The 27,748-nt window shown below is 34.6% G+C and overlaps 2 protein-coding genes across 7 annotated transcripts in view; one reads left to right on the plus strand and one right to left on the minus strand.

Annotated features, from left to right (window-relative positions):
- The window catches only part of LOC150108741 (uncharacterized), a 189,706-nt gene extending 174,875 nt beyond the window's left edge, over positions 1-14,831 (minus strand). For all 5 annotated transcript variants that reach the window (XM_090416198.1, XM_090416193.1, XM_090416190.1 and 2 more), the window contains exon 1: positions 14,631-14,831. The gene's annotated coding sequence lies outside the window, so the exon portion shown is untranslated. The remainder of the gene's footprint in view (positions 1-14,630) is intronic.
- A 305-nt stretch (positions 14,832-15,136) lies between these two features.
- Positions 15,137-27,748, plus strand: part of LOC150108742 (pre-B-cell leukemia transcription factor 1-like) — a 457,214-nt gene continuing 444,602 nt past the window's right edge. For both annotated transcript variants that reach the window (XM_090416205.1, XM_090416206.1), the window contains exons 1-2: positions 15,137-15,557; positions 15,684-15,757. In XM_090416205.1, coding sequence (XP_090272331.1) covers positions 15,328-15,557; positions 15,684-15,757 — 304 coding nt within the window. In that variant the 5' untranslated portion in view covers positions 15,137-15,327. The remainder of the gene's footprint in view (positions 15,558-15,683; positions 15,758-27,748) is intronic.

Here is a 27,748-nt window from a genome sequence, read left to right on the forward strand (position 1 = left end):
CATGGAGTCAAAAAACTCATCACTGGAGATCCATACACTCTCGTGAAAAAAAGGATCTTTCTCAGAGTTTACACTCACCACACTTTCAGGCAATACACTCCACTCACCAATCGCTCTCCTCCTCACAGCCTTCTGATACTGCTTCCAAAGATGGTCTCTAGCTCCACCCTTGCCTTTGTCTACTCTATAAAAAACCTCCTCCACATTAATCTGGTAACAACTCAGCACCAGCTTACATGCTTCAGCCATATCCCTTCTTCTTCTTCTTACATTCACAAGACTCTGTTAGTTGGATTCCCCTCAATCAACACACTATCATACAAGTAGCGAAATATACAATCCTATATACACAAGTATGAAAAGGTGGTAGCATCTTATCATTCAAATACTCTGGATTAGAGATAGTTGTTGAAAATTTTTTCACTAGGTTATAAATCGAACTCTTTACCTCTATACTACAAGCAACCAAGTTGTGAAGACATTTCACATGCAAACTTTGTTTGCTTATTTGGATAAAGGATATAATTTCAAGAATATAATTTCTTGGCATCTTTCATTTAATTTATAACCAAGTGAAAAAACTTTCAACAACTAGTTCTAATCCAGAGTATTTTAATAATAAGGTATGACACCTTTTCACTCCTTCTATATGGGAAAAAATGGCTTCTGCATTACTTCCACCTTGCTATCTCTTCTGGTTCTAATTGGTGGTGGTTTTTCTGACTGTCCTGTGGTAGAACTACTGCTGAGTTTCCTGTCCTGGAGTGACGCGTTCTATAGTGATCCTGTAGATACACACAGTTTTTGGAGAGGTACACCCCCCCCCGCACTTTGACAGCACCTCAATAAAGGTTGAAACTGATCCAGTTAGTGGCCCTTCTAAGAATGCATAGTATGATACACACCCAAAAGGATGTGTGCTTTGTATTATGGGATACTAAGGCAATTAATGTGAAGTCATATATACAAGAAGTGTAGTCATGAAAATACTTCACATGCAAATTTTGTTTGCTTACACTTGGATAAAGGATTAAACAAGAATATAATTTTTCGGCATGTTGAATTTAATTTATAACCAATTGAAAAAACTTGCTACAATCTTCTTTTAATCCTTTACCCAGGCTACATGTGTATAGAGAGTTGCTGATTTCACATGCAAACTTTTGATTACATATAGTTAGATAAAGGATTAACACATTCATACTGGGCACAAGACAATTTGTTTTGTGCCCTGTGTGATTGCAAGAGAAACCAAAGTTATGTTAAAAGAGCTTTTGCTTTCTGGTTGTATAATTCACTGATAATTAAGAGGAATTCTGTAATTGTGTGTGTTGTTAAATTTTAAAAGTATAGGTATACCATGAAGACAGTTCACAAATATTAGTGTTACATGTAAATTCTATCAAAAAACCAAACCATGAAATTTGTGTATGTTGTACACCTTGCAGAATGTGTGAAACTGTCTTCCTAAAGCAGAAGGGATGTTTTAGAAAGTTAAACACTCTTGTGCCAGATGCACAACACAAGTGAAACATGGCCCAGTGCAGATGTCCTAAAACAAGAATGTAATTTCTCATATAGTATAATGTACTTTCTATCCAAGAAAATAATTTTATTATTATTACGTGACACCTCCAAGGAGTCCAAAGATTCATTGAGGAAGGGGTACCGACTCTACAACTCTTCGTCTCCACTACCTACAGAATCATCTACACTAATGCCATCTACTTCCCACCACCACTAGTATTTTCACAGACAATCACAACATCCATGCCCATGGCGGGATTCAAACCTGCAGTCTTTTTGCTGGAGAGTGGATAAGCTAACCACTTGGCCAATCAGGCCTGCAAGTTCTCTCTTGTCCAGAGTATTTCAATAATATTGTGAACACCATTTTGTTTCTTGTGTATAGAAAATATATAAATTCTGCATTGATTAAGATTTTAGCATCTCATGGGTCTAGGTCACAGTGATGAGACTTCAATAAACTTGTGTTTCAATAAACTGCTTGTGTAGTGACTCTTCCTATAGTTGCGTACTTCAGTTATCAAAAAATGACTCTTGCCAGTCTCAAATATGCATGCTGCTGAAACTTTTCAAAGCTCATACTGGCACTCAGATCTCCTTAGTAATTGTTTAACCTTGACGATCCTTCTTTATATACAAAGCATCATTTGATATCAGCAGGAGTTCCTGTCCCCATAATATTTGAGTTCTCATAATACTGTTGATTATATAGTTTTCCCTTTCTATGTTTATTTCTCAGTAGGCTTTCAGTAGAATTCTGATGTTGGTGATTTGTGCAGGGTTAATTAGTTGAACAGATGAAATGTAGTGCTTTGAGAGAAAAGGACCAAGTTTTTCAAGCTGAGGAAACTCAGCTTGAAAAACACACACTACTGATGTGGTGTGTTTGTGCCAAAAAAGTAGCAGAAGTAAAAGTTAGCCAAATTAGAAGAGAGAGACCTGATTCTGTCTGGTGATCTGCGTATTATCAATGGCAAGGAACAGGGAATTCAGATCCTTTTTTTTTTTTTTTTGTGAGAAAAATGCAGTACTATATTTTGGTAGTATTGAAGGTGACTAGGTTATCATCACTGTAATGAAGACTGGTATGAAGGTCTGTGTTTAAAGGCACTGGCTGTAAAAGATCTTTTAAGTTTTAGATGTCTGTGGACTGCAAGGTTTGTCAAATGAGGAGGACAAATGGAGTGTATTCTCATTGAGCAAAGCTACGGATAGGATTATTGATCATAGAGCATTGATAAACAGGAAGAAGAGGGTAGATAATAGAAAAGAGCCTGGATAATCCTGCACTATTAGAAAAATCCAAAGAGAGGAAGCCATCCACCATGATGCACAATGAATCAAAAAGAAAGAAATACTGGCTGCTCAGTAACACAGAGTGGAAGGTAGACTAAAGCATGGTAATTTGCAGAGCACACTTTGATCATAGATTTAATCAAATGCTCTGGAAACGCCAAGTGGAACACAAGTGATTTCTGCACAGATTTCTGCAAAACCTTTCCATGGCATGTATCCAGAGGTCAATGGTGTAGGCTTGGAGATCTGCCAAGGTTCTAGAGTGGCAGAATACGTACTGGTTGTCACTGATTAAATGATTGGCCTCCAGGTAGTAAAAGAGTAGGATGTTGATGACCTTTTCCATTATAAGTAATGGCAACAGAATGATAGAGTTTTATAGCTGACTTTTATCTCCCTTTTTTTGGGGGGGGGGGATGAGAGATATAAGCTTATTGCATGTATCAAGATAAATTCTAGAGGAAAATTTTGAGTACAACTGTAAGTGATACTAGGAATAACATTCTTTGGTGTCTGGATTATGTAGAAAAACTCCTCTGATGTCTCTCTAACATGCAAGACCAGAGAGGCATGTGAATTGCTTCTAGTATGATGGGAGGTTGTTTGTCATGCTTGAGAAGAATGATGCTAGGAAGTCGGCTTTATCTTTAGGTATCATCACAAGAGTCATCTTGGTAAGAGGAGATGTGGAAGTGCAGATGAGCATAAGTTATACTTGATTCCTTGCAAGATTTGTTGTCTAGAATTACAGCCAGAGTTACCAAAGACAGTGTGTATTATATTTGTAAACTGCAGGTTCTTCTGTCTGGTTTTCCTAAGATGAATAATCCAAGTTTCTGGGAAGGGAACCCCTACCATCTCTGTATGATCTATATCATGAAGAGGACAAGTCACTTAAGAGTGCACCTGGAAGGAGAACTGGTTAAGAAAATATCCAGTGTTGGGTGAGACAGAGGTGAAAGTCAGGTATTATGACTAGTAGACCAACAATTTGATTTAAGTCACTGCTCAAATAATTCAACTTCTCTTTCAGCTTGGTCACTGGAATTAGAAAAGAGAGCAAATTGGAGTTGTCAAAAGTCACCAAGGAGAACTTCACTATTAGGGTAGTTGGACTGCAGGAAATGGCAATGATCTTCAGAATGGGGGGAGGGGAAAGCAGTAACCCTCTTAGCAATTAAGGCGATGCCTAGGAGCGGCAAGTTTGGAAGGTGGCAAAAATAAAGATTGTTTGTGGGTGGCATATACCATAACAATGGTCCTGGCAGTAAAGACAGCAGATGAATAATACATAATGACAAAAGGAAATCTTAAGTCACAGAAGACATTCACGTTTAGGCATCTTAAAGGAATATCAGACCACACAAAAGCAGAGGTACCATACAGAATGTAATATGGACAATTAAAGTATAGTGGTTTTTTTGGGAGGCAGTAATTTGGGGTTCAGTCAAAAATAGGAGAGCATTTGGATGTCTGTAGGTGATGCCTGACATCATTTGTTTATGCCACAAATGTTGGTGAAGTAAAGTGAATGTGGAAAATTTTTTTTTTCAAGGTTTTTATTATTTTCTTTAATTTGAGGTTTTTTATTTTATTTTATTTTTTTGAAGGAGGTTGTTTTCTATTTTAGAAAACAACCCTCGCTCTTTTTCCTGCAAGAGGAAAAAGAGCAAGGGAACATGCAGTGGGAGGAGACACTCTCAGACACATTGTCTATACAGAGCATATTCAGCCTCCATATCATAATGTGGCCTCAACAATGTCTGGCCTTCCTTCAAACAGGATCCAGATGATTACAATCATCATCATCATCATCATCAAATTCCTGCCATGTACCCTCAAGGGGTGTACAGGATATGACAGTACTACATGAAAAAATTACATCATTACTAACTTCCTATCTACAATTTTCCTCCAAATCAGTCTGTTACTTGTCAAGACTCCAACATTATCAGATCTTATATTTCTATCATCTAAGGCACTTTGTACCGTATCAATCCACCTATATCTTGGTCTTCCTCTGGGTCGTTTTCCTGCCAACCTGGCAGAGAACACTTGTTTTGCTAATCTTTCCTCTCCCATTCTATTTAAGTGACCATACCATCTGAGATTAGCTCTGCTAATGCATTCCTGGATGCTGACAATGTCAAGTTCTTTCCTAATATCCTCATTTTTAATATGATATTGCCATTGATGCCATCTGTTCACGCCTCTAATCTTTCTCAGGACTCTCATATCTGCGGTCTCTAGTCTTTGGTCAAGTGTTTTACTTCTGACCCAGCTCTCAGATCCATAAGTTAAAATTGGTTTGAACACAGTCTTGTATACAGCTAATTTAGTGTTCTGACTAATTTCTCTCTTATTCCATATGAATTTATTCAATTGACTTCCCACGATACCAGCTTTGCTGATTCTGTTGTCTATTTCTATATTTAGTTTACCATCTTCAGTAAAAATTGTGCCTAAGTAGCTGAAATGTTTTACTTGTTCCACAGGTTCTCCATTCACAACACAGTTGACATTTTCAATGATTCTGCCTATTTTCATTGTCTTTGTCTTTTTATTGCTGACCTTCATACCATATCTATTACAACAGCTATTCAATTTAGTCAGAGAATCTTGCAGACTTGTAGCGGATTTATTTAGAAGTATAACATCATCCACATAAAGCAAAGAGCTGACATTAACATCTCCAATTTTGATATCAGGTTTAATACCACATTCCTTCATAATGTGATCCATATAGATAATGAATAACAGAGGGGATAATGTACATCCTTGTCTCACACCAGATTTAACATTAAACCATCTTCCTGAACTTCCTTCAATTCTAACTGCTGACTCACAACTCAAATAAAGACTAAGTATTGCTTGATATAATGCCCCATTGACACCATATAACTGCAGCGTATTGAATAGCTTCTCTCTTGGCACCTTGTTATATGCCTTTTCCAAATCGACAAAACTTAAATACAGATCTTTGTTATATTCCCATGCTTTCTCGACTATTTGTCGTAAAGTGAAGATCTGATCTTGACAGCCTCTATTTGGCCTGAATCCAGCTTGTTCTTCACCAAGCTTTTCTTCCACAATTCTTCTCAACCGTTTCTCAAGTATACTTGCATAGATCTTGCCAGGAACACTCAGTAGGGAAATACCTCTGTAATTCTCACATTCAGTCTTATTTCCCTTTTTATATATGGGTACTATGAGAGCTTTACTCCAATCATCGGGAATTCGTCCCTCTGTCCAGGCTTTCTGAACTATGCAGTGCAGCCACTGTAAGACTCTTATACCACCATACTTCAGCATTTCTGGTCGAATATCATCTACTCCTGCTGCCTTTCCACATTTCAAGCCTTTGATGGCTTTTTCTACTTCAAGTATGGATATGTATTCCTGACTGCATGCCTGGTCAGTGTTTTTTACCACTGTGCTGTCATCACTGCTTGTTTCATTTAGCAGTTTTTCAAAGTAATTACTCCATACTTCAAGGATATCTTTTTCTCCTGTTTTCATTTCACCTTTATCATCTCTAATTCCTTTTACAGCACACTTTCCTCCATTCCTAAGCTTCTTCAACAACCTCCAGAATATTTTGCCACCTTCTTGATATTTATTTTCTATATTCTTGCCAAAGTCCTCCCATGACTTTTGTTTAGCCAGTTTTACACACTGTTTAGCTTTCTTACATTTGTCTCTGTATTCTGTAAGAGTAAAAGCTGACTTATTTGCCAGGAACTTTTGATATGCTTTCTTCTTTTCCTTCACTGCCTCTTTAACTTCCTGTGTCCACCAGGGAGTTCTGATTTTTTTATCCTTGCACACAACCTCACCACATGCCTCTCTGGCAGAATCAATCAATGTTTCCTTCAGAGTTTGCCACTGAATCTCCAAGGTTTGATTCCTGTTCTCAAACTCTTTCATTTTCTTTTCAATAATATTTCTGTATTTTAGTCTACAGTTCACATCAGAGAGCTGCTCAACTTTTATTCGCTTTAAAACTTTCTTACATGTTATTCTTTTCAATATGAAATTCAATTTTATCCTGCTCAAGACTAAATAGTGATCACTTCCAATTTCAAATCCTCTGTACAATCTGGTGTCCTGCACCAGGGAGAAAACATCACTATCAACAATAACATAGTCAATGAGACTTTTCTTATTCCTAGCCTCTTCTCTCCATGTGAATTTGTGCACATTTTTATGTTGGAACATGGTGTTAGTAATAACCAGTCCATGTCCTGAGCAGAAATCCAACAGATATTTGCCATTATTATTAGCTTTGCTCTTTTCTCCAAATTTTCCCAAAATATTTTTGTATGTCTCACAATCATTTCCTACTCTACTATTTAGATCCCCAACAAGGACCAACTTTTCCTTTTTCATTGTGTCAGTTGCTTTTTCTAAAGCCTCAAAAAATTCCTCTACTTCTACCTTAGTAGAACCTTCTGTGGGACCATAGGCACAAATAAGTCTCATTGTCCAGTTCCCCATTCTCATATTTGCCCACATTACTCTACTTGAGACTGACTGCCATTCAAGAAGATTAGCCTCGTATTTTGTGTTGAATACTATGGCTACTCCTTCTTTTCCTTGATTGTCATTGCCTGAATATAACATTTTGTATTTATTGCTCAGAAAGACCTCACCAGTTTTGGTCTTTTTTGTTTCAGTCACCCCTATTATGTCGATCTGGTACTTATCTAATTCCTCAGCTAGCTCCATTTCTTTGCCATTCAGGCTTCTTACGTTGATAGTACCGATCTTTAACTCTGGTGATGTTGAGTTGGGGTTTATTTTCAGATTTGTTCCAGTAGCTGACTTTTCGCTGTTCGCCCTGGTTCCCTGGCGAAAACAACGGGGGCCTTGTTTAACCGGGCGACACCCCAGCCGGCATGAAATTTTGTCATGTTGTACCATCATTTTTTATTTTGATTTAACCAATAAGAATACAATTTGGTCGGCTAAATCCCAAATTGCCAGCCCATCCTCGTTCGTTCAGTATCAAAGTAGATACCCAACAGGGTGCACCACGAGAAGGTGAGGATTGGACATTAGGTCAGAAGCCCTGGTCGGTTCTCCGCATTCCTTTAAAGGCTATGTGGAGGTCTCTTCTCAGTTATACAGCTTTGACCCTTAAGCATCCCCTGACCCTTAAGCACCCCCAGATGATTACAAAGCCTCCTAAAATGTTACCATGAGGTTCTTTTTGACAGTAGGGATGCTCAGTAATAGTACCAATCTCTCTGTTTTAAACAAGATGCATCTTGAGAAGGCAGGATGGACTTGATAGGGAGTGGTTGTATACTGCACATCACTGATCCAAATATGGTACATCTGACAGACTGCTATATGACAAATTGATATTTACATCACAATGAATGGGTTTAGAAAACTGGCTGGTGGAGTGGATTGGCAGTCTGACATATCAATTAGAAGTGCATGGGAACAGAGTATCATGGAAGGGACCATGTGCTAAGATACTGTGGAGTGAGGAGAAATAGAGCTGTCTGAAGATAATGCAAAGCTTGGGGGGGGGGGGAGTTATTAGAAATAATGTTGATGTGGTAGCTCTTCAAGAGGATTTCAATAAGTAAGAAAGTGTGAATTAATGAGGATGCCAGCTTAATGTAACTAAGCATAAAGTTTAAGCTTTAAGGATTCAGAGATGAAAAAAAAAAATGTATTCTTATTGGTAAGACTGCTGGAGTCGAGGAGGCAAGAGATCTTAGTGTAATGGTCTACAGGGAGTTTTAATCCAAAAGACATGTTGTAAAGATGGTGAGGACTACCCATCAGATTACTGCAATGGTGAGAAAAGCCTTGATCTGGACTGTTGCATAAAAATCTGATCACCTGGAATTCAAAAGGATGAGGAAACTTTAAAAATGGTACAAAGCTAGATAACAAAAAAGATAATATCAGGTAGCGGTGGGTGATTGAGAAAATGTAATCCACAGAGGTTTTGGTAGATAGGAGGCAGAAGAGGCTGAATGGAGGGTGATGTGATTGAGTTTATAGAGTCGAGAGATTCTGGCACAGGAATCTCATCTGAATTCCACAAAGTTGATCACACAACACTTAGTATCGTTTGTTCTCTGCCATTTGCTTTTACTGTGAATTGACTCGGTATACTCTTTGGAGAACCGGGATTTGCATATAAAGCAATTCAAGATGAACTTCAGGTGGGAGAAAGAATTACACACTCATGCCAGAAAGAACACTTTTTTTTTCTTTTTTTTCCCCTCTCCCACAGAGTAAATGCTATGAGTTGAAAACTGAAAGGAATATCTGATACCTACACCAAAGCAAAGAGAGTAGAAATTTCATAATCACCCATAGAAAATGTTTTTAGTACCAAAGCTGAGAGTGGCTGTTGACAATGTGTCACATAGGAAAATAACTGCATACCAATTCATGACCAGAATTATGTGGCATTTACAAATATAGCTGGAAGACTCATTATCGAGGAAAACATCAAAGTTAGGATAATATGTATTGTATTAGTCAGATGCAACTAAGACCATGTTGCACTAGTTTCCCTAGGATAAAAAAACCTGAGTTTAAGAGCTAAAACCCTGCCACCTCCATACAAGAATGACAAATTCACATAAACTGAAAATCCCTAATAACTGTTCACATCCTAGATAAACTCAAATCCAGGTCTTTAATCATGATCAAGTATGTTGAGAGAATAAAAAAACATTCACAGGAATTCTGGTGGATATGCACTCCATTTGGATATATACTTTGCTAACAGCAAATTCTTTGCATCTTTCCAAGCTGAATCAGTAAAGAGGATGAATCAGAGTTGTGCGCATGACACTCACCTAAAAAAGACTTCACCATTAGGGTAACTGAACTGAAGGAAATCTAGATTTGAGGAATGAAAGTCAAAATGATACTAATTATTTCTTCAGATTTCCAATTTGAAGTTTTTTGTGTTTTTAATCTTATCAATGAAACAAAAAAAAATGCAAAATTTAAATTTCATTAGAGATAGATGCCAAAAGTTTTCCCCCTTGGTTATACTATAAATTAAAGATGCCGTGAAATTATGTTCTTGGCTTAATCCTTATGCATTATGGGAAGGGTCACTACCCAACCAGTTTCGACCTTTATTGAGGTCTCATCAGTGAGTCAGATCCAGAAGTGATACCAAGGTTGAAATATACAAGTAGCTAAAAGGTGTCACAACTTTTTAATAAAATACTGTGGATTAAAGACAAGATGTTGAACGTTTTTCCACTTAGTTATACTACAAATTAAAGATGCCATGAAATTATATTCTTGGGTTAATCCTTTATCCAATTGTAAGCAAACAAAGTTTAATATTTATTCATTTCAATTTCTTCTCAGTCACAGAGACATCTTCAGGAATACAATGCTAAAATTGTAATAACATACAAGAAACAATAGGTGGAAGAAATTAGATTAGAATAAATTAAGACTAAAGTTCAATGACGGGCACCCTCCATGGATACTGTTAACTAGCCTTAGATGTTGGGCAGGATGCCTAAGAATTAAAGTTTATTTTGGGAAGTCTAATACAACCATATTTATTATGATTAGGCTTGCTACTGACTCTAAAAAGAGTCTTTCAAGTTTGTATTTGCTAGAGTAGAATATGAATATAATAAATAGAATATGAATAAATAATGAAGAAAAAATGTTGATCAGCTTTCAGAGGCAAACTGTACACATAAATATAGAAATATTATTCATGAAAAAAAAAAAAAAATGAAAGAATGTTAAGTAAAACCTAACTTAAAGACTCACTAACAAACTATGAAGAAAACATGACTGATTCAGCCAGGAAGGCATGTTGTGAAGTTGAATTTGGATATTAAAATATCTAAATTTTATAGTGGATTCAAAAAGTTAGAGAGGCAGCCCTGAAAAGAAGCAAGCATACTGGAAATATCGAGGAAGCAAGTCAGATGCCGTGAGAGAATACAGGGGGAAATGTAAACAAGCTACATGTAAAAGTGGTTGCACCACAGTCACGGGAAGCCTTTAAAAAAAATGTTCTAGAAGCTAATAATAATAATGATAATAAAAGCTTAAAAATGGAGGAAAGAGTAGTGTAAGGGGAATCATAGTAATAACGATGATATAAAAACTGAAAAATTAAGATATTTGGATATGTCGAGTAATTACATCATGATAAATGAGATACATAGTGACAGAACAGTGGTAGAAAATACATATATCAATACCTGAGGCAGTAAAAAAATCCGAAACCTGAAATGTGGAAAGACAGTTGAAATATTTGATATGTGACCAGAAATGTTGAAATATGGAGGTATAAAACTTAGTGGCTACACTACATAATGCAGCAAGCCTGGTTAGAAGACTGAATTCCATATGACAGTAGATGTCCACTAAACTGACAAAGTACTCATCTCTGAAAAAGAGGGAAATAAAACAATGTGCGTATTAAAGAAGAATTTCCCTAATGAGTGTTCCAAGTAAATGTTACTGAAACGTACTTGAGTAGAGCCTTAGAAAATTCTGGAAGAGAAATTCAGGTAAGAACAACAACTAGGATCAGGACAAAGAGTAATTATAAGATCAGGTGTTCACTTTAAGACAAATAGTTGGGAAATTATGGAGGATATAACACAGATCTATAATTAAATCTTGTTGATTTGGAAAATCATAACAAGATGCCAAAAAAAAAGTTTTCAGAACAGTAAAATTATATGGAGTAAACAGAACATTACAGAGAGCAATATATATATATATATAGTCAGTAGTGTAGCTAGAACTTTTACCGCACCTCTCAATACATACCAAAAATACTACAAAAAGTCAAGACGACATATAGGGAAATAAATAAACTAAAACATTATGTTTATTTTATAAGTAAAACTTTAATTTCAGCATTCTAAACTGTTATTTTTCTTGCTTTTCTGTTAGCAAAATCGTTGATGACATTGGCAAAGTCTATTTCATAGTAATGTAGGTAATTCTTAATTTTATTTAGAAAAACTCCTCTCACAACTAGAAACACTTACAGCAATTGTGAGGAAAATTCGCAGTAATATTACAATATTTGGAAATGAGTTCTTGAGACTGTATTTTAGAATTAACTGCAGAAGTTCAAAAAGGTTCAAAGTGCCGCTCAGGGTGGACTGCCCCACCCTAGCTACACGTCTGTATATAGTTTGTTTTTTAGAACTATTTTTTTTGGTATAAATATATAATTCATTTTAAGCTAGCAGTTAGAATGAGGAGGTGGATGAACACTGATATAAAGGTGGAGATACAAGAGTGCACGGTTGTGTTTTTTTTTGGGGGGGGATGGACGGTATACAGTGGTATGGCTTGCCAGCACCATTATTAACAGTGACACGTGACATACGATTATGGTGTCATTTTAATCAACTTTTTCTACTACCAATAGAATGCATACCAGACCTATTATTTTATATAAAAAAGGAGTGGTGCACACTATCTCCACTCTTATTCATTATCAATATGGATTACATTATGAAGAAAAGTAGCATTAAATCTGATATCAAAACTAAAAGGTATTCAACACAGTTCTTTACTTCAGGCAGATGATATGATGAGATGACTCCTGAATAAATCCACTATGAGTCTTCAGGATTCTAACTAAACTTAATAACTGCTGTAATAAGTCTGGAATGAAGATCAACAATAAAAAGACAAATTGTGACAATAATTAGCTGCTTAGGAAGCATCACTACATTCTCAATGGAGAATCAATAGAATATGTAAAATATTTCAGAAATTTTGGCATAATTTTAATATAGATGGCAAATTAACTGTGGAAATAGACAACAGAATAGCAATTGAGTGCCAGCTGAATAAATTTATATTTCATAAAGATTTACCAAAATATTACACTTGCAGCTACTAAAAGAGAGTGCCCCAGTTGGGTTTAGAATAAAACAGTTATTCAAGGACTAGACACAAGAGATATGCAAGTTTTGAGAAAATTAGTTAAGTGAACAGATAGCACCAATGACAGCATCATATTAAAAACAAAGATATTAGAAAGGTATCGATATTATCAACATTCAAGAACATGTGAACATAATTGATCTGAGGTGGTCACTTAAACAGAAGGGGAGAGGAAAAGTTGGCAAAACAAGTAATTAATAACAGAATGGTAGGAAAAAAGACCTGAAGGAAGACCAATTGCTAGGTGGAGTGATGCAGTTAGAATAGTGAAATATAAGATCTGACAACATTGAAATTCTGACAAAATAAGACAATCTGGAGGAAAATTATTGACAGGAAGTTAGTAACAATGTAAGCTTAATCATGTAGTGATATACTTGTTGAATTTGATGATAAAAATGTAAATATTTAGTAGTGAAAATGGCGGCTTGTGTGCCCTTCCACAATGAGACCTTGGCCCTTTTGGAGGGCCAAGGTCTCATAATAACATTTAACATAACATAATAACATTTAGTGCCTATAGAGCCTTGTGGTACTACCATGACACCAGACTAGTAGAAGAGTTTATAACTTATCTCATTACTGATTAGTGGGACCAGATTTCAGGTTTTTGTGGCTCCTAAGCCATAACTTTAGAGGACTTCTGCCAAGTAAATTTTAAGTTATCTATACTAAGGTGGGGACGCCCCTTGTAATGAGACCATAGGCTATAACCTGTCTAGCTTTATGCACAAATCTGGCCCTGCTGACTAAAGAACTGGCCTAAAGAAACTTCTTTAAGCCAGTTCTTGAGTCAGTCGGTCTTTGGTGCAAGTAAGTAGAGTTTTTAAAACTGGAACTACAGAAAAATCAATAGTCGAACCCACATGACATTCACATACAGTAATATTAGCTAGGATTAGGAACACAAGATGGCAGCAGTGGTCTGCCATATTCTTGTGCCACTTTTGGCTATATATACTGGCTAGAGGCTGCACTAATCTTCTGTTGATGACAAAGGTGAAAACAAATTGCTAACCAATTTTGAAAGGTTGGGGCTACTTACTCCCTTAGAGGAATTTTTTAAAAAAAGTAAGGATTTTTTTTTTTTTTATTAACTCCATTTTCCCTGCTTGTCAGCATCGTTTTACTATTCAAATGCATTCTTTGGGTATCAGTGAATAATTCTTGATTGCTTTACAGAAGTCAGGAATCAATTTTAGTAATCCATCACAGTATAGCAAGTTTAGCATCTCATTGCATTGTTGCCATCTTAGTTGCCAATGTTATTGAGGCAGTGGCCTAAAAAATTGCAATGGGAGCGGATATGACTGAATTACCCGAGGACGTCCAAGGAGTCCAACATTCCTGCAAATCATATTTGTTTATTAGGAGAAGGAAAGATACGATTTCCATTATAACACTGAGTATTAAGGATTCGATGGAAAGGATGGAAGGTAAATAAACACCACAATCCATGCGAGTATGGTTTCAAGTATTCTCAAGACGTGCAAGGGCATTAAACGATAGTAATGCCCTTGATGTGAACTGTGAGCTTCAATTCACAGTTCAAAACGCAAATACTCGGGTGATCTTCCTAGGAAGGTTGCGTTGGTAAACTAGACGCACAATTAGTTGTTGCTAAGTAGATTATGCATTTCGGTTTTGACTACATGAGATAGGATGGAAGGAATGGGAATGTGAAGGGTGAAAAAAGTAACCTTGAAGGAATTAAGCGGCTATTTAACACTGTTTAGTATTAACACAAAAATACCTTTCTTCGTGAAAAACTACACTAGAACTCTAAAAATGTTTTTTTATTAATATAAATACTTCAAAATGTAGTACAAAAAAATGTTTTGAAATTCAAATGAAAATAAAAGAATACTTGCACATGCGGTCCAAAATTCATCTCCCTTTTTTTCCTGAGAAAAAGAGCAAATGAAGGGAGTTAAAGACATTTCCACTACTTTCGGCACAACCGGACATTGGTTACAACAGGCACCAAACATTCAGGTGCACAGTTACACACACACGTAATACACTTTCACGGCTCTCATCACAAGCTGTTTGTCTACTCTCATACAGCTACTGTCAGCCATTACAGAAATTTGCAGACCGCTTTGTCTTCAGAGGAGCATGCGCCAAAAGTTGTACCGGAAAATCCGGTTGTAATCAATCATTTGAAAGGCGGAGCTTTACTCGTTGGTTTCTTTGGGTTTGAGACATGATTGACAGCTATCCACGACTGAAATGTGACCCGGATGGCAGCATCTGATTGGCTGAACTTATGCCTGACGTAGTCGTCGTCGCGGCATACGCTCATCTTTTATGGCGAAGTGGCTTGACTGGCATTATCGTTCAACCCACCCTGGAGCCGCTTGCTGTCCGTCAAAAGTATTCCAATCAAAACACTCAATTACAGTTGGTTTACTATAGCATGTGTAGTACGTGCAGGTTTATGGATGGTTGTGTTGGTGTGCTGTGCTGAGACGGTTGCGGCTGGCTACAGAGTGTAGGCTAGCAATCCAGCCCTCGCTAGCCGAAGACGCACGCCTTTGTGCCTGTTAGGCGAGGGTGGTGTGGAGCATGGACGATCAACAAAGAATGATGCACCCCGTTTCTCAACATCCCTCCGTCAGCATGGCGGGTCATGTTGTGCCCCAGCACGGGTATGGCCTGCCGCAGCAGCCACATGGCGTGGACCCTAATAATCCACAACCACCACCGGACCAAGAGACACGGAAACATGATATCTCGGAGATTCTTCAACAGATTATGAACATCACCGACCAAAGCCTGGACGAAGCTCAAGCGAGGTAAGCGGCTAGAATGAGGTGTAACTGTAGGCTTGCTAACCCTAACGAGAACTTATGTTGCAAATGACGAAACTTTAAACATTCAGTTGTGCATCTCCTGATCTCAACTTGTTTGTATTTTCCCAGGAAACACACACTGAATTGCCATCGTATGAAGCCGGCACTGTTCAGCGTACTTTGTGAAATCAAGGAAAAAACAGGTTAGTTTTATTTATAACGATTTTTTTTTCACTCTTTGTTGCTTTGGCCGTAATCAATTTTAAAACTTATGCCTAGCAGCGGGACTTACAAATTGTGGGGATTTGTAAAACAGCATTTATACATTTATTTATTTTTTCCTGTTGTACAAAAATTTATGAACGAAATGCTAGAACTCTCCCGCGACCTCGTGGTGAAAGCTTGACAGGGCGCGCTGTGAGGCCAAGATAAATGAAAGGTCTAGTGACGTACTCAAAGTGACATTTCGCGCGATCGGGAAGCCTGTGGGACGACTCTTTGGCAGCCGACAAGAGCAAGCCTGCGAATGCCCTCGTGCAACATTGTCGGTTTCCTGTGGTGTTGTCAGATATTTGGCACTTCGTCGTGGTACCATCAGTTAGTTTACTTTGAACATCTTGGCAAAATTCCGATTATCGTGTGTAACTGAAATTCAAATAATTTATTTTTTTGGATTTATTCATTTTTCAACTCAACGGATCTCCTAGAAACAATAAAGCATATCATAGAGAAGAGGTGCAGATGTCGCGGTGCTTGATGGTGTTTCATATAAAGGAACTAGTTACCTTGATCCTCACCATAAATAAACGTTGATTCGTAACCAGATTTAGCACGATGACATTGAAGATACTATAGTTTAGGAGACTGACAACGGAATCACTTCATTTAAAATTTCATAACAGCGATAATTTTAAAAATTCTCAAAGGCGCCTTTCAAGTGCTGTTTCATACAGTATTGGTTTAAGGGGCCGCCACAAAAATAGCAGTATTGAAATAAGCTTCAGGAGATTTTGTTGACTGCTGCATGAGCAGCGCTTTCATTTTTCACTTTTACGCTCATTGCTTGAGTAGTTTTTTTTTTTTTTTTCCCTCAGTTTGGAGCTGTTCTTTAAAAAAAAAAGGGGAAAAAAGAGTATTTTTCTTTTTTTTATTTAGTGAAACACATCTTATTTGTCAGTTTGCACATTTTTGAGTGCGTACACCATGTCATAATGGGATTTCGCATATTTAGATGTTGGTACTATTGTATAATGTAAACTTAAGCAATGAAAGTGGGAAGAAATACAAATAGTAGGAATTGTGTTTCACATAAATAATTTGCAAAATACTTGTCTAAAAAAAAAATAAGTGAAAACGTTCGTTAGAAACTGACACCAATTCCATTTGCGATTAAAAATTGTATATGACTTTGCAATATTATATCGAATACACAGCAGAATGTAATGAATATATATATGGAATCCAAGAAAGCATGGCTTAAAAATGAAACCAGTATATCATCCATACACATACAAAATAAGTGTACAGTTTTTATTTATTATTATTATTATTTTAAAAGTTGGTCTAACAAAGTTTCTAGTTGCAGTATATACTAACGGTGCGTTGGGTTTCACGCTTAAAAAAGTTTTATAATTCTTATAATAAATGTTAGTTTAGTTTTCAGAAATAGTATTTTGCTTTAAAAATTATTTTGAAATGAAAAATGAAAATAGTTTTCAGAAGAATATATTGATAATGTTAACGATCAGACATATTAACGAATAGCATTTTTCGTATATGAATAACGTACATGAATAACGTTAATATGTTATAATATGGAGAACTTGTAATAAATGTCAAGCTTAATGTTCTCAAATTCAGCACTTTTAAACTACTGTCAGTAGTTTATAATTTTTATTTACCTAATTAGTAATTTTAGGGGGGTTATACTATAATCCCCCCTAAAATTAAATCAAGTTATTGTTTTTTTTTTCCTGTTTCTGAGGATTTTTTTATTTTTTTTATTTTTAGAATTTGCTTTTGTAGCTTTGTAGACAGGGTATACTAGTAAAACTTGAAACATCTTTCAAAAATTTATTGCATTCTTCATTGAGTCTATGTTTGCTCTGTCTGTACAAAGCCGTTAGACGTGCTTGTTAGCGTTGTTGACTCTTCTCCGAGGGTCCTTTGTTGATCTCAAATCATTAGCACAAGGCACATAACAGAATTAGGCTTATTTCTGGGTAATGCAACATCTAGCCCTTGAAGAATACGCGGACTTTTTCAACTTCGTAAATAGTTATCCTTGCTTGAGGCGTTCTCCTTGTCACCTTAACTGACAATTTTTAGAGATTCCTCTGTTCACTAAAGTAAATTAGAGAAAGTAGAGTTTGTGAACCTTTCCGCCTTAATATTGCTAGGATATTGAAAAATATGCATCGGTTAAATTTTGGAGGAACAAAAAATATTCGGGATATGTTAATTATTTTTTTTTTGAATATAATTTCTTCTGTTTTAAAACAAAATGCTGTTTTTAATATGTATTAAGTTTGAGCTATATATTTTGTAAAAGTCAAATAGGTTGAAATGTTAAAATTCACGATAAAATTAATAGTATCGTTAAGAGTGATTCAGCGTGATCGTTAAGAGTACAGTTGAAATGTTACCCACCTTGATCTCTTATAAGAGATGATAATTGAAGACAATTGGTTGTATAATATAAGTATTTACTATCTTCCTAAAGTATTTTGGATCATTGAACCCAATAGCGATGTTTTCGTTTTAACAGTTCTGAAATTTGTGTTGTGAAATCCCATTTAATAAATACGCTGATTTAAAGATAATTTTAAAATATACTTCATTCCATTAAATATCCTATTTAGTAACTGACAGATATGATTAATTGGTATGCATTAACAGTTTTAATAATAATTTATAATTTAGCAGTTGAAACTGCGGAGCGAAACCAACTTTCATTCTAGTTCGGTTTCGCATCCAACGTACTTATTTAAAATTTTTCCTTAATATTTTAGCGTTTTAAGTTATTGATCAATAAAGAAACAGTTCATTCAGGAGCGACCTCTATGTATACATTATTACTCAATGGAAACTTATGAAATAAATATTAAAAGATGTTCGTTTGTAAATTATCAGTGATTTTGGAATTTTAATTTAGTTGTTTGGCTCGATTTTTACAACAGATGTCACAAATATCTGCGGATTCGTAGTAGATTATTTAGAAATAGTTTAATTTCTGCTTATTATTATTATTAACATTTATTTGATTTGCTTTTGTAAATGACGAAATAAATATTCATCTGTACATCGCTTATTCTGTCCTGCTTCCTCCAATTAATGCATTTCGATGTTTAATTTATAAAATATTTTAGCTGAAGTGAGGTTCTAAAGTTCCATTCTTTCTCTATCAAGATAGCGCCTAACTAAACAATAAGTTTAGTATATTTGTTTTCTTCTATATGGGATAAATAATCGCAAATTCGTTATTCTTCTCCATTAAACTATATAAGTAGCTTTTTTTAAAAAAAATGTATGTGTGTGTGTATAAAGATTCACAAAGTATGACTTTATACAGTTTTGTTGGTAATCTACAATTTACGTATAAATTAAACTCTAATATTAAAACGAGTAATTTATGATATTCAAATAATGTTAATCTGATACGATTGAAATTTGATTTCTGTAATTAAAAGACCTCCTGTGATGATTCTCAGTAATTCCATGGCAGTCCTGAATAATAATAATTATAACAAAATAATAATCATCTTCATATTACAAAGCTTTAATACTTGATACTTTGACATGCGCATTAATAACATTGGTAGAACAACTGTTTGTTGTAATAACTGGCAAAATCACTGAAACCATCCCCTCTCTTTCAAATTTAGGGCTTTGTTGTTTGAAAATGAATCATAAATTAAAAACTGGGTACTATTTGCCACTTTGGCGGAGCATGCCAAGTTTTAACCTGAAAAAAAAAAAAATTAAAAATAGAGTCCATAACTTGAAAGCATACACATAATATTAATTTTAGCATGAGCTTCACTATTATAGTCACTTTCAGAGAAACGGTCAAAGAATGTACATGCGGTTGAATCGCGCCTTCTGCTTTCACTAGTGACGATTTGAAACGCTGGAAGCCCGTAATAAGTGAGGTTGAAGCACATCAGAGTTGTTTTATTCTTGTTCATTGTTCGGGACCTCCCATCGGCCTCGGACCATTGACCTACCATCCATCATAGTCCTCACCTACTGCAATGACGTACAAGTTTGGTGTGCTAGTATTTGATCACATTATGGCCGCCAAAAAGCGACAGCTATGCTGTTTCGACCTAGACACTGCTGGCGCTCTCTCTGTGGTTAGCTAACAGCCCAGCCTGGGCCGCGTGCAAAAGGCGATCTTGAGAAGAATAGTTCGAGTTTATTCGAGTCCGATACGAAAAGTCAGAATGTATATTTGCTATGTAGACATGTTTTATATTACAAGAGATGCTTGCATATGTTTTCTGTTCACTGTTAGAAATATGTATAGAGTAATTCAAAAATAAATATGAATGAATATTGTCAATAGGAATATCATGAACAAAGTTGGTGAAACAGAGGAGAGAACTTTGCATGAAAATGCAGGTATGTTTTGATTTTTGCACATCTCCAGTTAAAAATTGACGAAAGTTTGCTTTTCAGACTGCTCGACTTTTTTTTATCATGTCACCGATGGCCGTAAATTTAGACATCAAGCTCCGGAAGATCAGTTTTAAGAATATGAATTCATTAATGAAACCTTGGATTACAAATACTTGAAATTTTTGCCATACGCAATTAATATATTTTTTCTTTTTTAAAGCAGCACAAAAACGAATTCAGCCTAGAACTTATCTTTACGTATAATAAATATACTTACTTTTCATCATTGGTTGTCATAAATTTATCAGAAAAATGATTTTGGCATAACTATCTAGAAGTTGAACGGCAAGATATCTATGATGAGCCTATAGAGCATTTATGTATATATAAATTGGATTATTTTGCATTTTTCCAATGCTTAAAAATTTGCAATACTCTTTTGTTCTCTTAGTTGCTTAGGGAACAAATGGCGTATATAAGTAGGCGACTGAAACTTTCTTGTGGCTTGACAAACCGCATCATAAAATTGAGCGAAGAACTCTAAGTGGTTCTTAAATTGTTGTGCAGGACAAAGACGAGTAAGTTTCTTATTTAATTAAAAACCGCTTTTTGTTTTAAAGAGTACGTGATATCTAATAAGATTGAGCCTTTTTGGAAAACATACAGTATATCGATATATTACATTTAAATATCAAAATAAACCTAATTACAAGCATTTACTACATATTTAATCTATTGTTTGAAATAACTACTTGTAGTTATGTTTATTCCCGCTCTCGATTAAGTGTGAATATACATAATAAGTAGTTATTATGTTTAAATATAACTCGATTAAATATGAATAAACATAACAAAAGGTTATGTACATTTCCAGCGTTTACGATTAAATATAAATTCTATGCGTAGAAATGTAGAAGTTATTATAATAAAGGAAAATGGTATTCGTCAAGAGAAGGACGTCTCTTTAAAAAAGTGTTAAATTTCTGATGTAGACTAGCCTTCCTAAGTTTATAAACCGTGCGTGGATTTGAAGGATTACAGAAAGGTTTTTCCATTTCTTGCGTTTATAAATTTTGTTTCCCTTTCTTTTCTAAGCATGACTCTTCCGGACCATTGCAGAGACCAGAGTTATTCGCTATCATATTTCAGTATTTTCAAAAGTTCAATAAATTCTTGGCGTAGAGCACAGAATTTTCAATCTGCTCTGGGCATTAACGCAGTTCGGTCATGCTCTTTATTCAAAGTAAGTTATTTTGTCATGGTTACCTCCCAAGAAACGTGGAAGGTATTCACTTATTATTATTTAAAATATCTCCTGGAGTCGAAGATCATTGTACAAAAAAACTGTGATCTACACTAACTGCGAACTAAAGAGGACAGTAGTTCACATTTTGGATATACTGCTATATAATTTCGCACAGCCTAAACGAAGATTGCAGCTCTAAGTGAGCTACAAGCTTCATTTAGGCTGCGCGAAGTAAACTGCATGCGATTCCATCATATTTAATAAACTTTAGTCAATGATAATGATGTTCTTCATTATTGATGAAACCGATGTATTAAATATGCAAAAATATGTCTAATCCATCGCCTAATCGAATAAAATCGATTAGCCAATGGATTAAAAAAAATGAGATGTAAGATGTACTTAGAATTTAAGATACCGCTATCTTTAACCAAAGTAAAAAAAAAACCGCTTTCGATTTTCATTATGCCGGCTCAGTACTATTCGAAATAACGTACTTGAATGCACGCATCGTTCCCCGAAAATGTATATTGTCAGCATCATATTCTTATCTCATCTACATTCCCTAGAAATCATTTGACTAACCACTTGCTTATTATTCTTATATTTCATTATATTTTTATTAAGAACAGCTAAAATAATGTGGCCTCTTAAATTACTGTATAGATTGTCTCATTTATGCTGGATTGTTCATTAACTTCCAAGTTGTGAGATCGTTTTCCCCTCCTGCTTTTTAGAATTTTTAAGTTGAAAAGTTTCTGTCATATGAGTCTATAAGTATGGGCGTACAAAACAGCTTATCATAGTTTTATAACTGTGCAATTAGTATTGAGAAGTTATATTATTCTGAAGTAAATTTCAAATATCTCTGAAAATACAGCAGTGTTCTTTGCGATGTTATATATATCGTAATATTATTTATTAAAAATGTATATGTGAAACTTCCATATCTAATGCTGAAAATTCATTTAATTTTTTCATTTTATACGCAATTTTACATTGCAGCTATGTTTAATGTGCAGTCAAATAACAGTGATTAAGAATGTCTTCATGCCGTGTTTCGCTTATAAATATGCTTATCCGCATGTTTCAGTTTTTATTAGTTATTCATTTATTTTCAAAATTTTGTAATGTAGTTACTTAAATTGTTGTCTTAAGGCGGTGTAGCTAATGTTTCGCATGTCTGGATTCTTCACAGGATCCTTTGCATCTACCTATTCAAGATACAATTTCCAAACTCAGATCATATCGAAGTTCGAGTTGGAAAGTATGTATAAATTAGACGGATTAATATGATCAAGTTCAATTTTTTTTTTTTTTTTGAGGTATATAAAATTCAAAGTCCAAGAAAAGATTAACCCCTCAATCTTACGTTTTTTTAATTTGAAAATAAAAATATAGTTTTTTTTTTTTTATGCAGTTCAGGTATTATTTAACAGTTATAGCAAGTTGCATTTTAAGAATTGAAACACAGCCATAATGTTCTCACTACCCGAATAGTCATAATAATGATATACTTTGAATAGCTTCAAATAAATTCTAATTAGATTATTTTAAGTTAAACACCGTTTATTCTGAATTAGTATTAATGATTTTATTATTATTGGTATCACTTAAACTGTTTGTTTTAATTGATCTTTAGGAATGATTTGAGAATAATTTAAAAAATTGAATAAGTGATTTAAATTTTAATATAATTCACGGATTTTTGCAGATTTAGATTCTAAGTATAGCTAAGAATATAGCGAGCAACGAATACATTATAACTATACATTAACTTGTCTGTCATTCTGTACTGGTAATCAGAAGGTTGCCATGCGCGTGCTACAGTTTTCGTGTAGCATTTTCTTTGTTTATTATGAGAAGCATGATACTACTATGCAGAAACATAAATAATATTTGAGTTGATGATTTAAAATAAGATAATATTATTATACAGATATGGTATCACTGTAAAAAATCTTGTGCTACTAGATTGTACTACCAATGCTGTCAGAATGATTAATTATTTAAATTGCAGAAGTTGCAGATCATATTTCGACAATGCCTTTCTTCTCTTTGAAAAGAGAGGTATAGTTTGATTTTATTTAAGTAGCCAGTGGTGATGATGAGATAGTGATGACCGGAAGAAGAATTTTAATTTAGAATTTAAAAAGCGATATGATTTCCTTTTGTGTACACAGAAAAAATTAACTTTGCTAATAGTGGCATTGTATAGATGTGTGCCTCAGTCTATCGTATTTATCTAGTAGGTATAGAGACCTAAACAAACTTCTTAGAATTTTATATGTAGCTAATCATGGTTTATTTAATGAAATTTAGTTTTTCAGTATCTATACTTTGCTATTATCAATTTGATGCAGAAGTAGAAATATCTCTTTCTGAGACAAACGAGTATATTAAGTTTCTTTAAACTTATTTTCATTTGTTGCTAAAAATGTATGAACTGTTATGGAAAAAAAAAACTTCTTGCTTTTATATTTTATTTTATATGGATCATTTTAAGCGTTGGTCTTACTTGTAGTAAATTATATATTGTGGATTAAGAGATGACGATTCCTGAAATAGGCGATTTTATTTAAAAAGAAATAATCGCATAAAAGAAATTCTTTACGGAAAACATTGATTATAATGAAACATGCTTTTAAAATAATAAAGAACATGTCATTCTTTCGTAAAATTCAGTTATTTGCAGCTTTGATATTTGAATGCCAACATCAAGTTTAGGTGTCGATATTTATAGTTATTAATGCATTATTATTAGGAAAGTTTTCTTAATTATTAAAGTATTATTATTATTAGAATATCTTCCTCCTCATCAATTCCTTTTCTTTCTGTATTTTGCTTCGAATGTGTGCATTCGATTACTTTCTTTCATATTATGCATCTCGTAATAGAACTAACATAAATAAATAGAGTATTTTTTTTTTTATATGTAGATCGAAGTTTCACTTCGTTAGATTCGAAAATTTTAAACTCCCGTTGGACTCAATATCTCATCATTTATGTGACGTACAGTCGGTCTGTTTATATCTCACGAATTTGAAAATCGCGAAAACTTGATGACTGATGTAGGGATGATCAGTCGTTTTTTTAGGGTGGACAAATGAAAAGCAGAAAACAAGTATCGATTGTTCAATATTCTAGCATATATAATTACTTTTGTTTATTTTTTAAATTGAGCTCGGACAGCATGCAAAGTGTCATGGGTCATCGAAAATGTTGTGAGCCACGGGGTTGGCTAAGTCCAGGTTACTGTAATGATTAAAACTATTACCTCGGTTACTTTTGATATCTCATTTACTCATATTTCGGGAGCTTCTTTTCTTCTCCTTTTTTCTTTTGTTGTTTATTGGGTGTTAAAGATTTTCGATATCAACATCACCGTGTTCTGAAAACGTGCTTTTATTGGAGGGGGGGGTGGGAGTTGAAATGAAGCAAAAATTATATCTGTTTATTACCGCCTGTACTTTTTTTTTTTTTTTAAAAGTTTCTTTGTTGTTTTAATTTAATATATTTAATGTAATAATTATGAATGGACAAAATTTTTTGCAAACTATCGCCTTGACTGCCAATGATTATTAATGCTCAAATTTATAGTTTATGGAATATGAGAAAGAGTATTCCGTCTAAGAAGAGTTGTCTACATAATAAGCAGCACTGCCGCTGATGGGAAAATTCTCATCGTCAGTGATATTAAAATTACAGTGGTTTGTACAGTATAGCATAGTGTGCCATTCAAATAAACCACCAACCACACTGATTTGTATATGCACGTCAACGTCTCCAATAAATTTAAGAAGAAAGCTCTGCTATACTTATGTTTTCACTTCTGACCAACTTTTTAATAATATTTCGTGAGATGTGAAGTGCGCTTTGATTTTAATAAAATCATCTATGGATTACAATGGGAGCAAAGTAATTCTTACAAAAAGCCGTACAGATTACCTGATATCCAGCTACTACTAAAGTAGTCTAAGGCGTACTTTAACATTTGGCTGAACCTTGTTCTAACGTCAAAAAAAAAAAAAAAAAAAAGTTTTATTTATATTTCAATAAACATTGATGCTTACAGTAAAATGTCATTCAGTTGTTATCAGCTAAATATTCTATGGTAACTATGTGTGCATATATAATGCACGGAAACTTTCATGTGCTTCTTAGCGTTTGCTTTCAAGATGCTAAGCCGATTATTTCAAAACAGTAATTTTAGACTTGATTATTTGGAGTTCGCCGAAGTGCTAGAACGGTGTTAGCTTATGTGTCCGTCAACCATGTAGATTTTTTTTTTCTCTCTTTTCTTTCAGGGGATGGAGTGGGAAAGGAAGAGAAAGGACTTTGACAGATGTTTCAGACTGACGAACTCAACTTTGACTGCAAAGGCCCTAGAAAATATTTTTGCCGTTGTTAACAAGATCTGAACTGAGGTCTTTGCAATCAAAAGGCACGTGTAGTTTTTAGATTTCACCATAGTAATCGTGCATTTTTCAAAATAATAATAATCTGGCTAGACTTATACATTGTAATATTAATACAGTTAACATAGAGAATTGTTATTAATATTATGATAAAATACACTTGCGAAAATGTTTGTTTATGTGCATATGAGAAATTAGTCAAAAAACGTCAGAAATGAGTTGGCCAGTTTAATACAAGCTTAACATAGGTTCGCATCGATGAGAAATTTAGAAATCTCATCTTTATGAAACAAAAATAAAACCAGTGGAAAAAAATTAAGAGTTCTACAGAAAACCACTTAAAGATGAATTTCTTATTGTAATACTCTTACTGTTACAACGATGCTAGGACCTGGCAAAAAAAAAAGTACTTGGAAGTATTTTTGGAAGCAGTTGGTACATTAAATACCTTTTTATTGCTTTGCCCAACTTAAGCGATAGGAAGCAGTATAGTCGAAGTACATTTTTATGGTATTTTGGTTAGCTCTTTAAATACACATCTCGTACACACACATACATCTTTCGAGGAAGAATTATAATATTCATTTAAAAAAGGCCCATTATAGTCTCTCCTCAAAAGTGAGTACCAAGCCTTGTGTAAAACATCGCAGCAGATTATTACGAATATATGTGTTTTACACAAATAAAATGTGCTTTAGAGGCAAAGAGATCTGTAATAATTTTTGTTTCAGTCATTTGCACAATTGGACACAGAGATAAATGTTATATTAAATGTACTTTGTTAGTGATTGTATATATTTCGTTGCACTAATTATTTTCCAACTCTCAACCCCAATAAGACACTGAAATGACTATAAGATGAGTTTCAGCTGTTTAAAATTAACATCAAAGTTCTGAGGTCATGAGATGAACATGTCTCTCAATTGCTTGTATTCGTAGACCAATTTATCTATTTTGTGAGATGATAACTTCCGATTTCTTAAATTAAAAAAAAAAAAAAAAAATTTGTTTGAGACCAGTAGCGTGGCATCGTTTGAAAAGGCCTGGATATTTCTCATATCGTTAACAGGATTCGGAGTGAAGTCTTTCCAAGGAAATGGCAGGTGTCATTCTTCCCATCTACTATAGTGCACAAATGTTCCCAACAATTTGTTTTATGTAGTTTTTTTTTTTTTTTCTATCCGCAATAACTTAATGTTATTCCTTCCTGAAAACAGTAATTAGTTCACTAACTGGACATGGTTATCTCTACATGGCTTTGATTTGCCATATATCCCAGATATGTTAGATGCGCTTGAAATCGAAATATTGGACACATTAAGAAAATTTTCCATATTGTTTTCAGACCCACTGTTTTTAAATCGGGGGACAATGTTCTAGGACTAATAATAGGGCCTTGTTTTAAAAATAATTATTAACGCAGATAAAATGGAATTCTCTAAAATGTATTAATTGTCCCTCCAAGTCAAACTTCTTCGTACCATAGGATTTCATCCCAAATTCACTGTGAGCACATAATACATTATTTTCAGATACCTTTTGTAGGTATATGCTTGCAGAAGATTTACGGATGAGAAGAATGAGAACGTATTTCCTAATATCCCGACTATCATTCCTTCACCGTATCCTTTTCCTCTACTGCAAGAATCATTGCTTTCACTTTTGATGTCATAATTGTTGTATGGAGCTGAGGACAAGTCTGAGCTTGTGCTCAGCTCCCCAGCCACACTATCCCATCTTATGAAATATCATTGAGATGATATTTTGTCCAGCTGTTGGTCTTGTTTCAGCGTAATCTCCCATGTGATCTCAACAGAGGTCGTCAGGAGATTTTACGATATGCTGTGAAGAACAGGCGATTTACAGATACAATACATTGGCCTCAACCATATCCACTTCGGTCGTAATCC

The sequence above is a fragment of the Typopeltis vanoorti genome, chromosome 3 (assembly GCF_054136105.1).
Source record: "Typopeltis vanoorti isolate ZY-2024b chromosome 3, IOZ_Tvanoo_1.0, whole genome shotgun sequence".
NCBI classification, from domain to species: domain Eukaryota; kingdom Metazoa; phylum Arthropoda; class Arachnida; order Uropygi; family Thelyphonidae; genus Typopeltis; species Typopeltis vanoorti.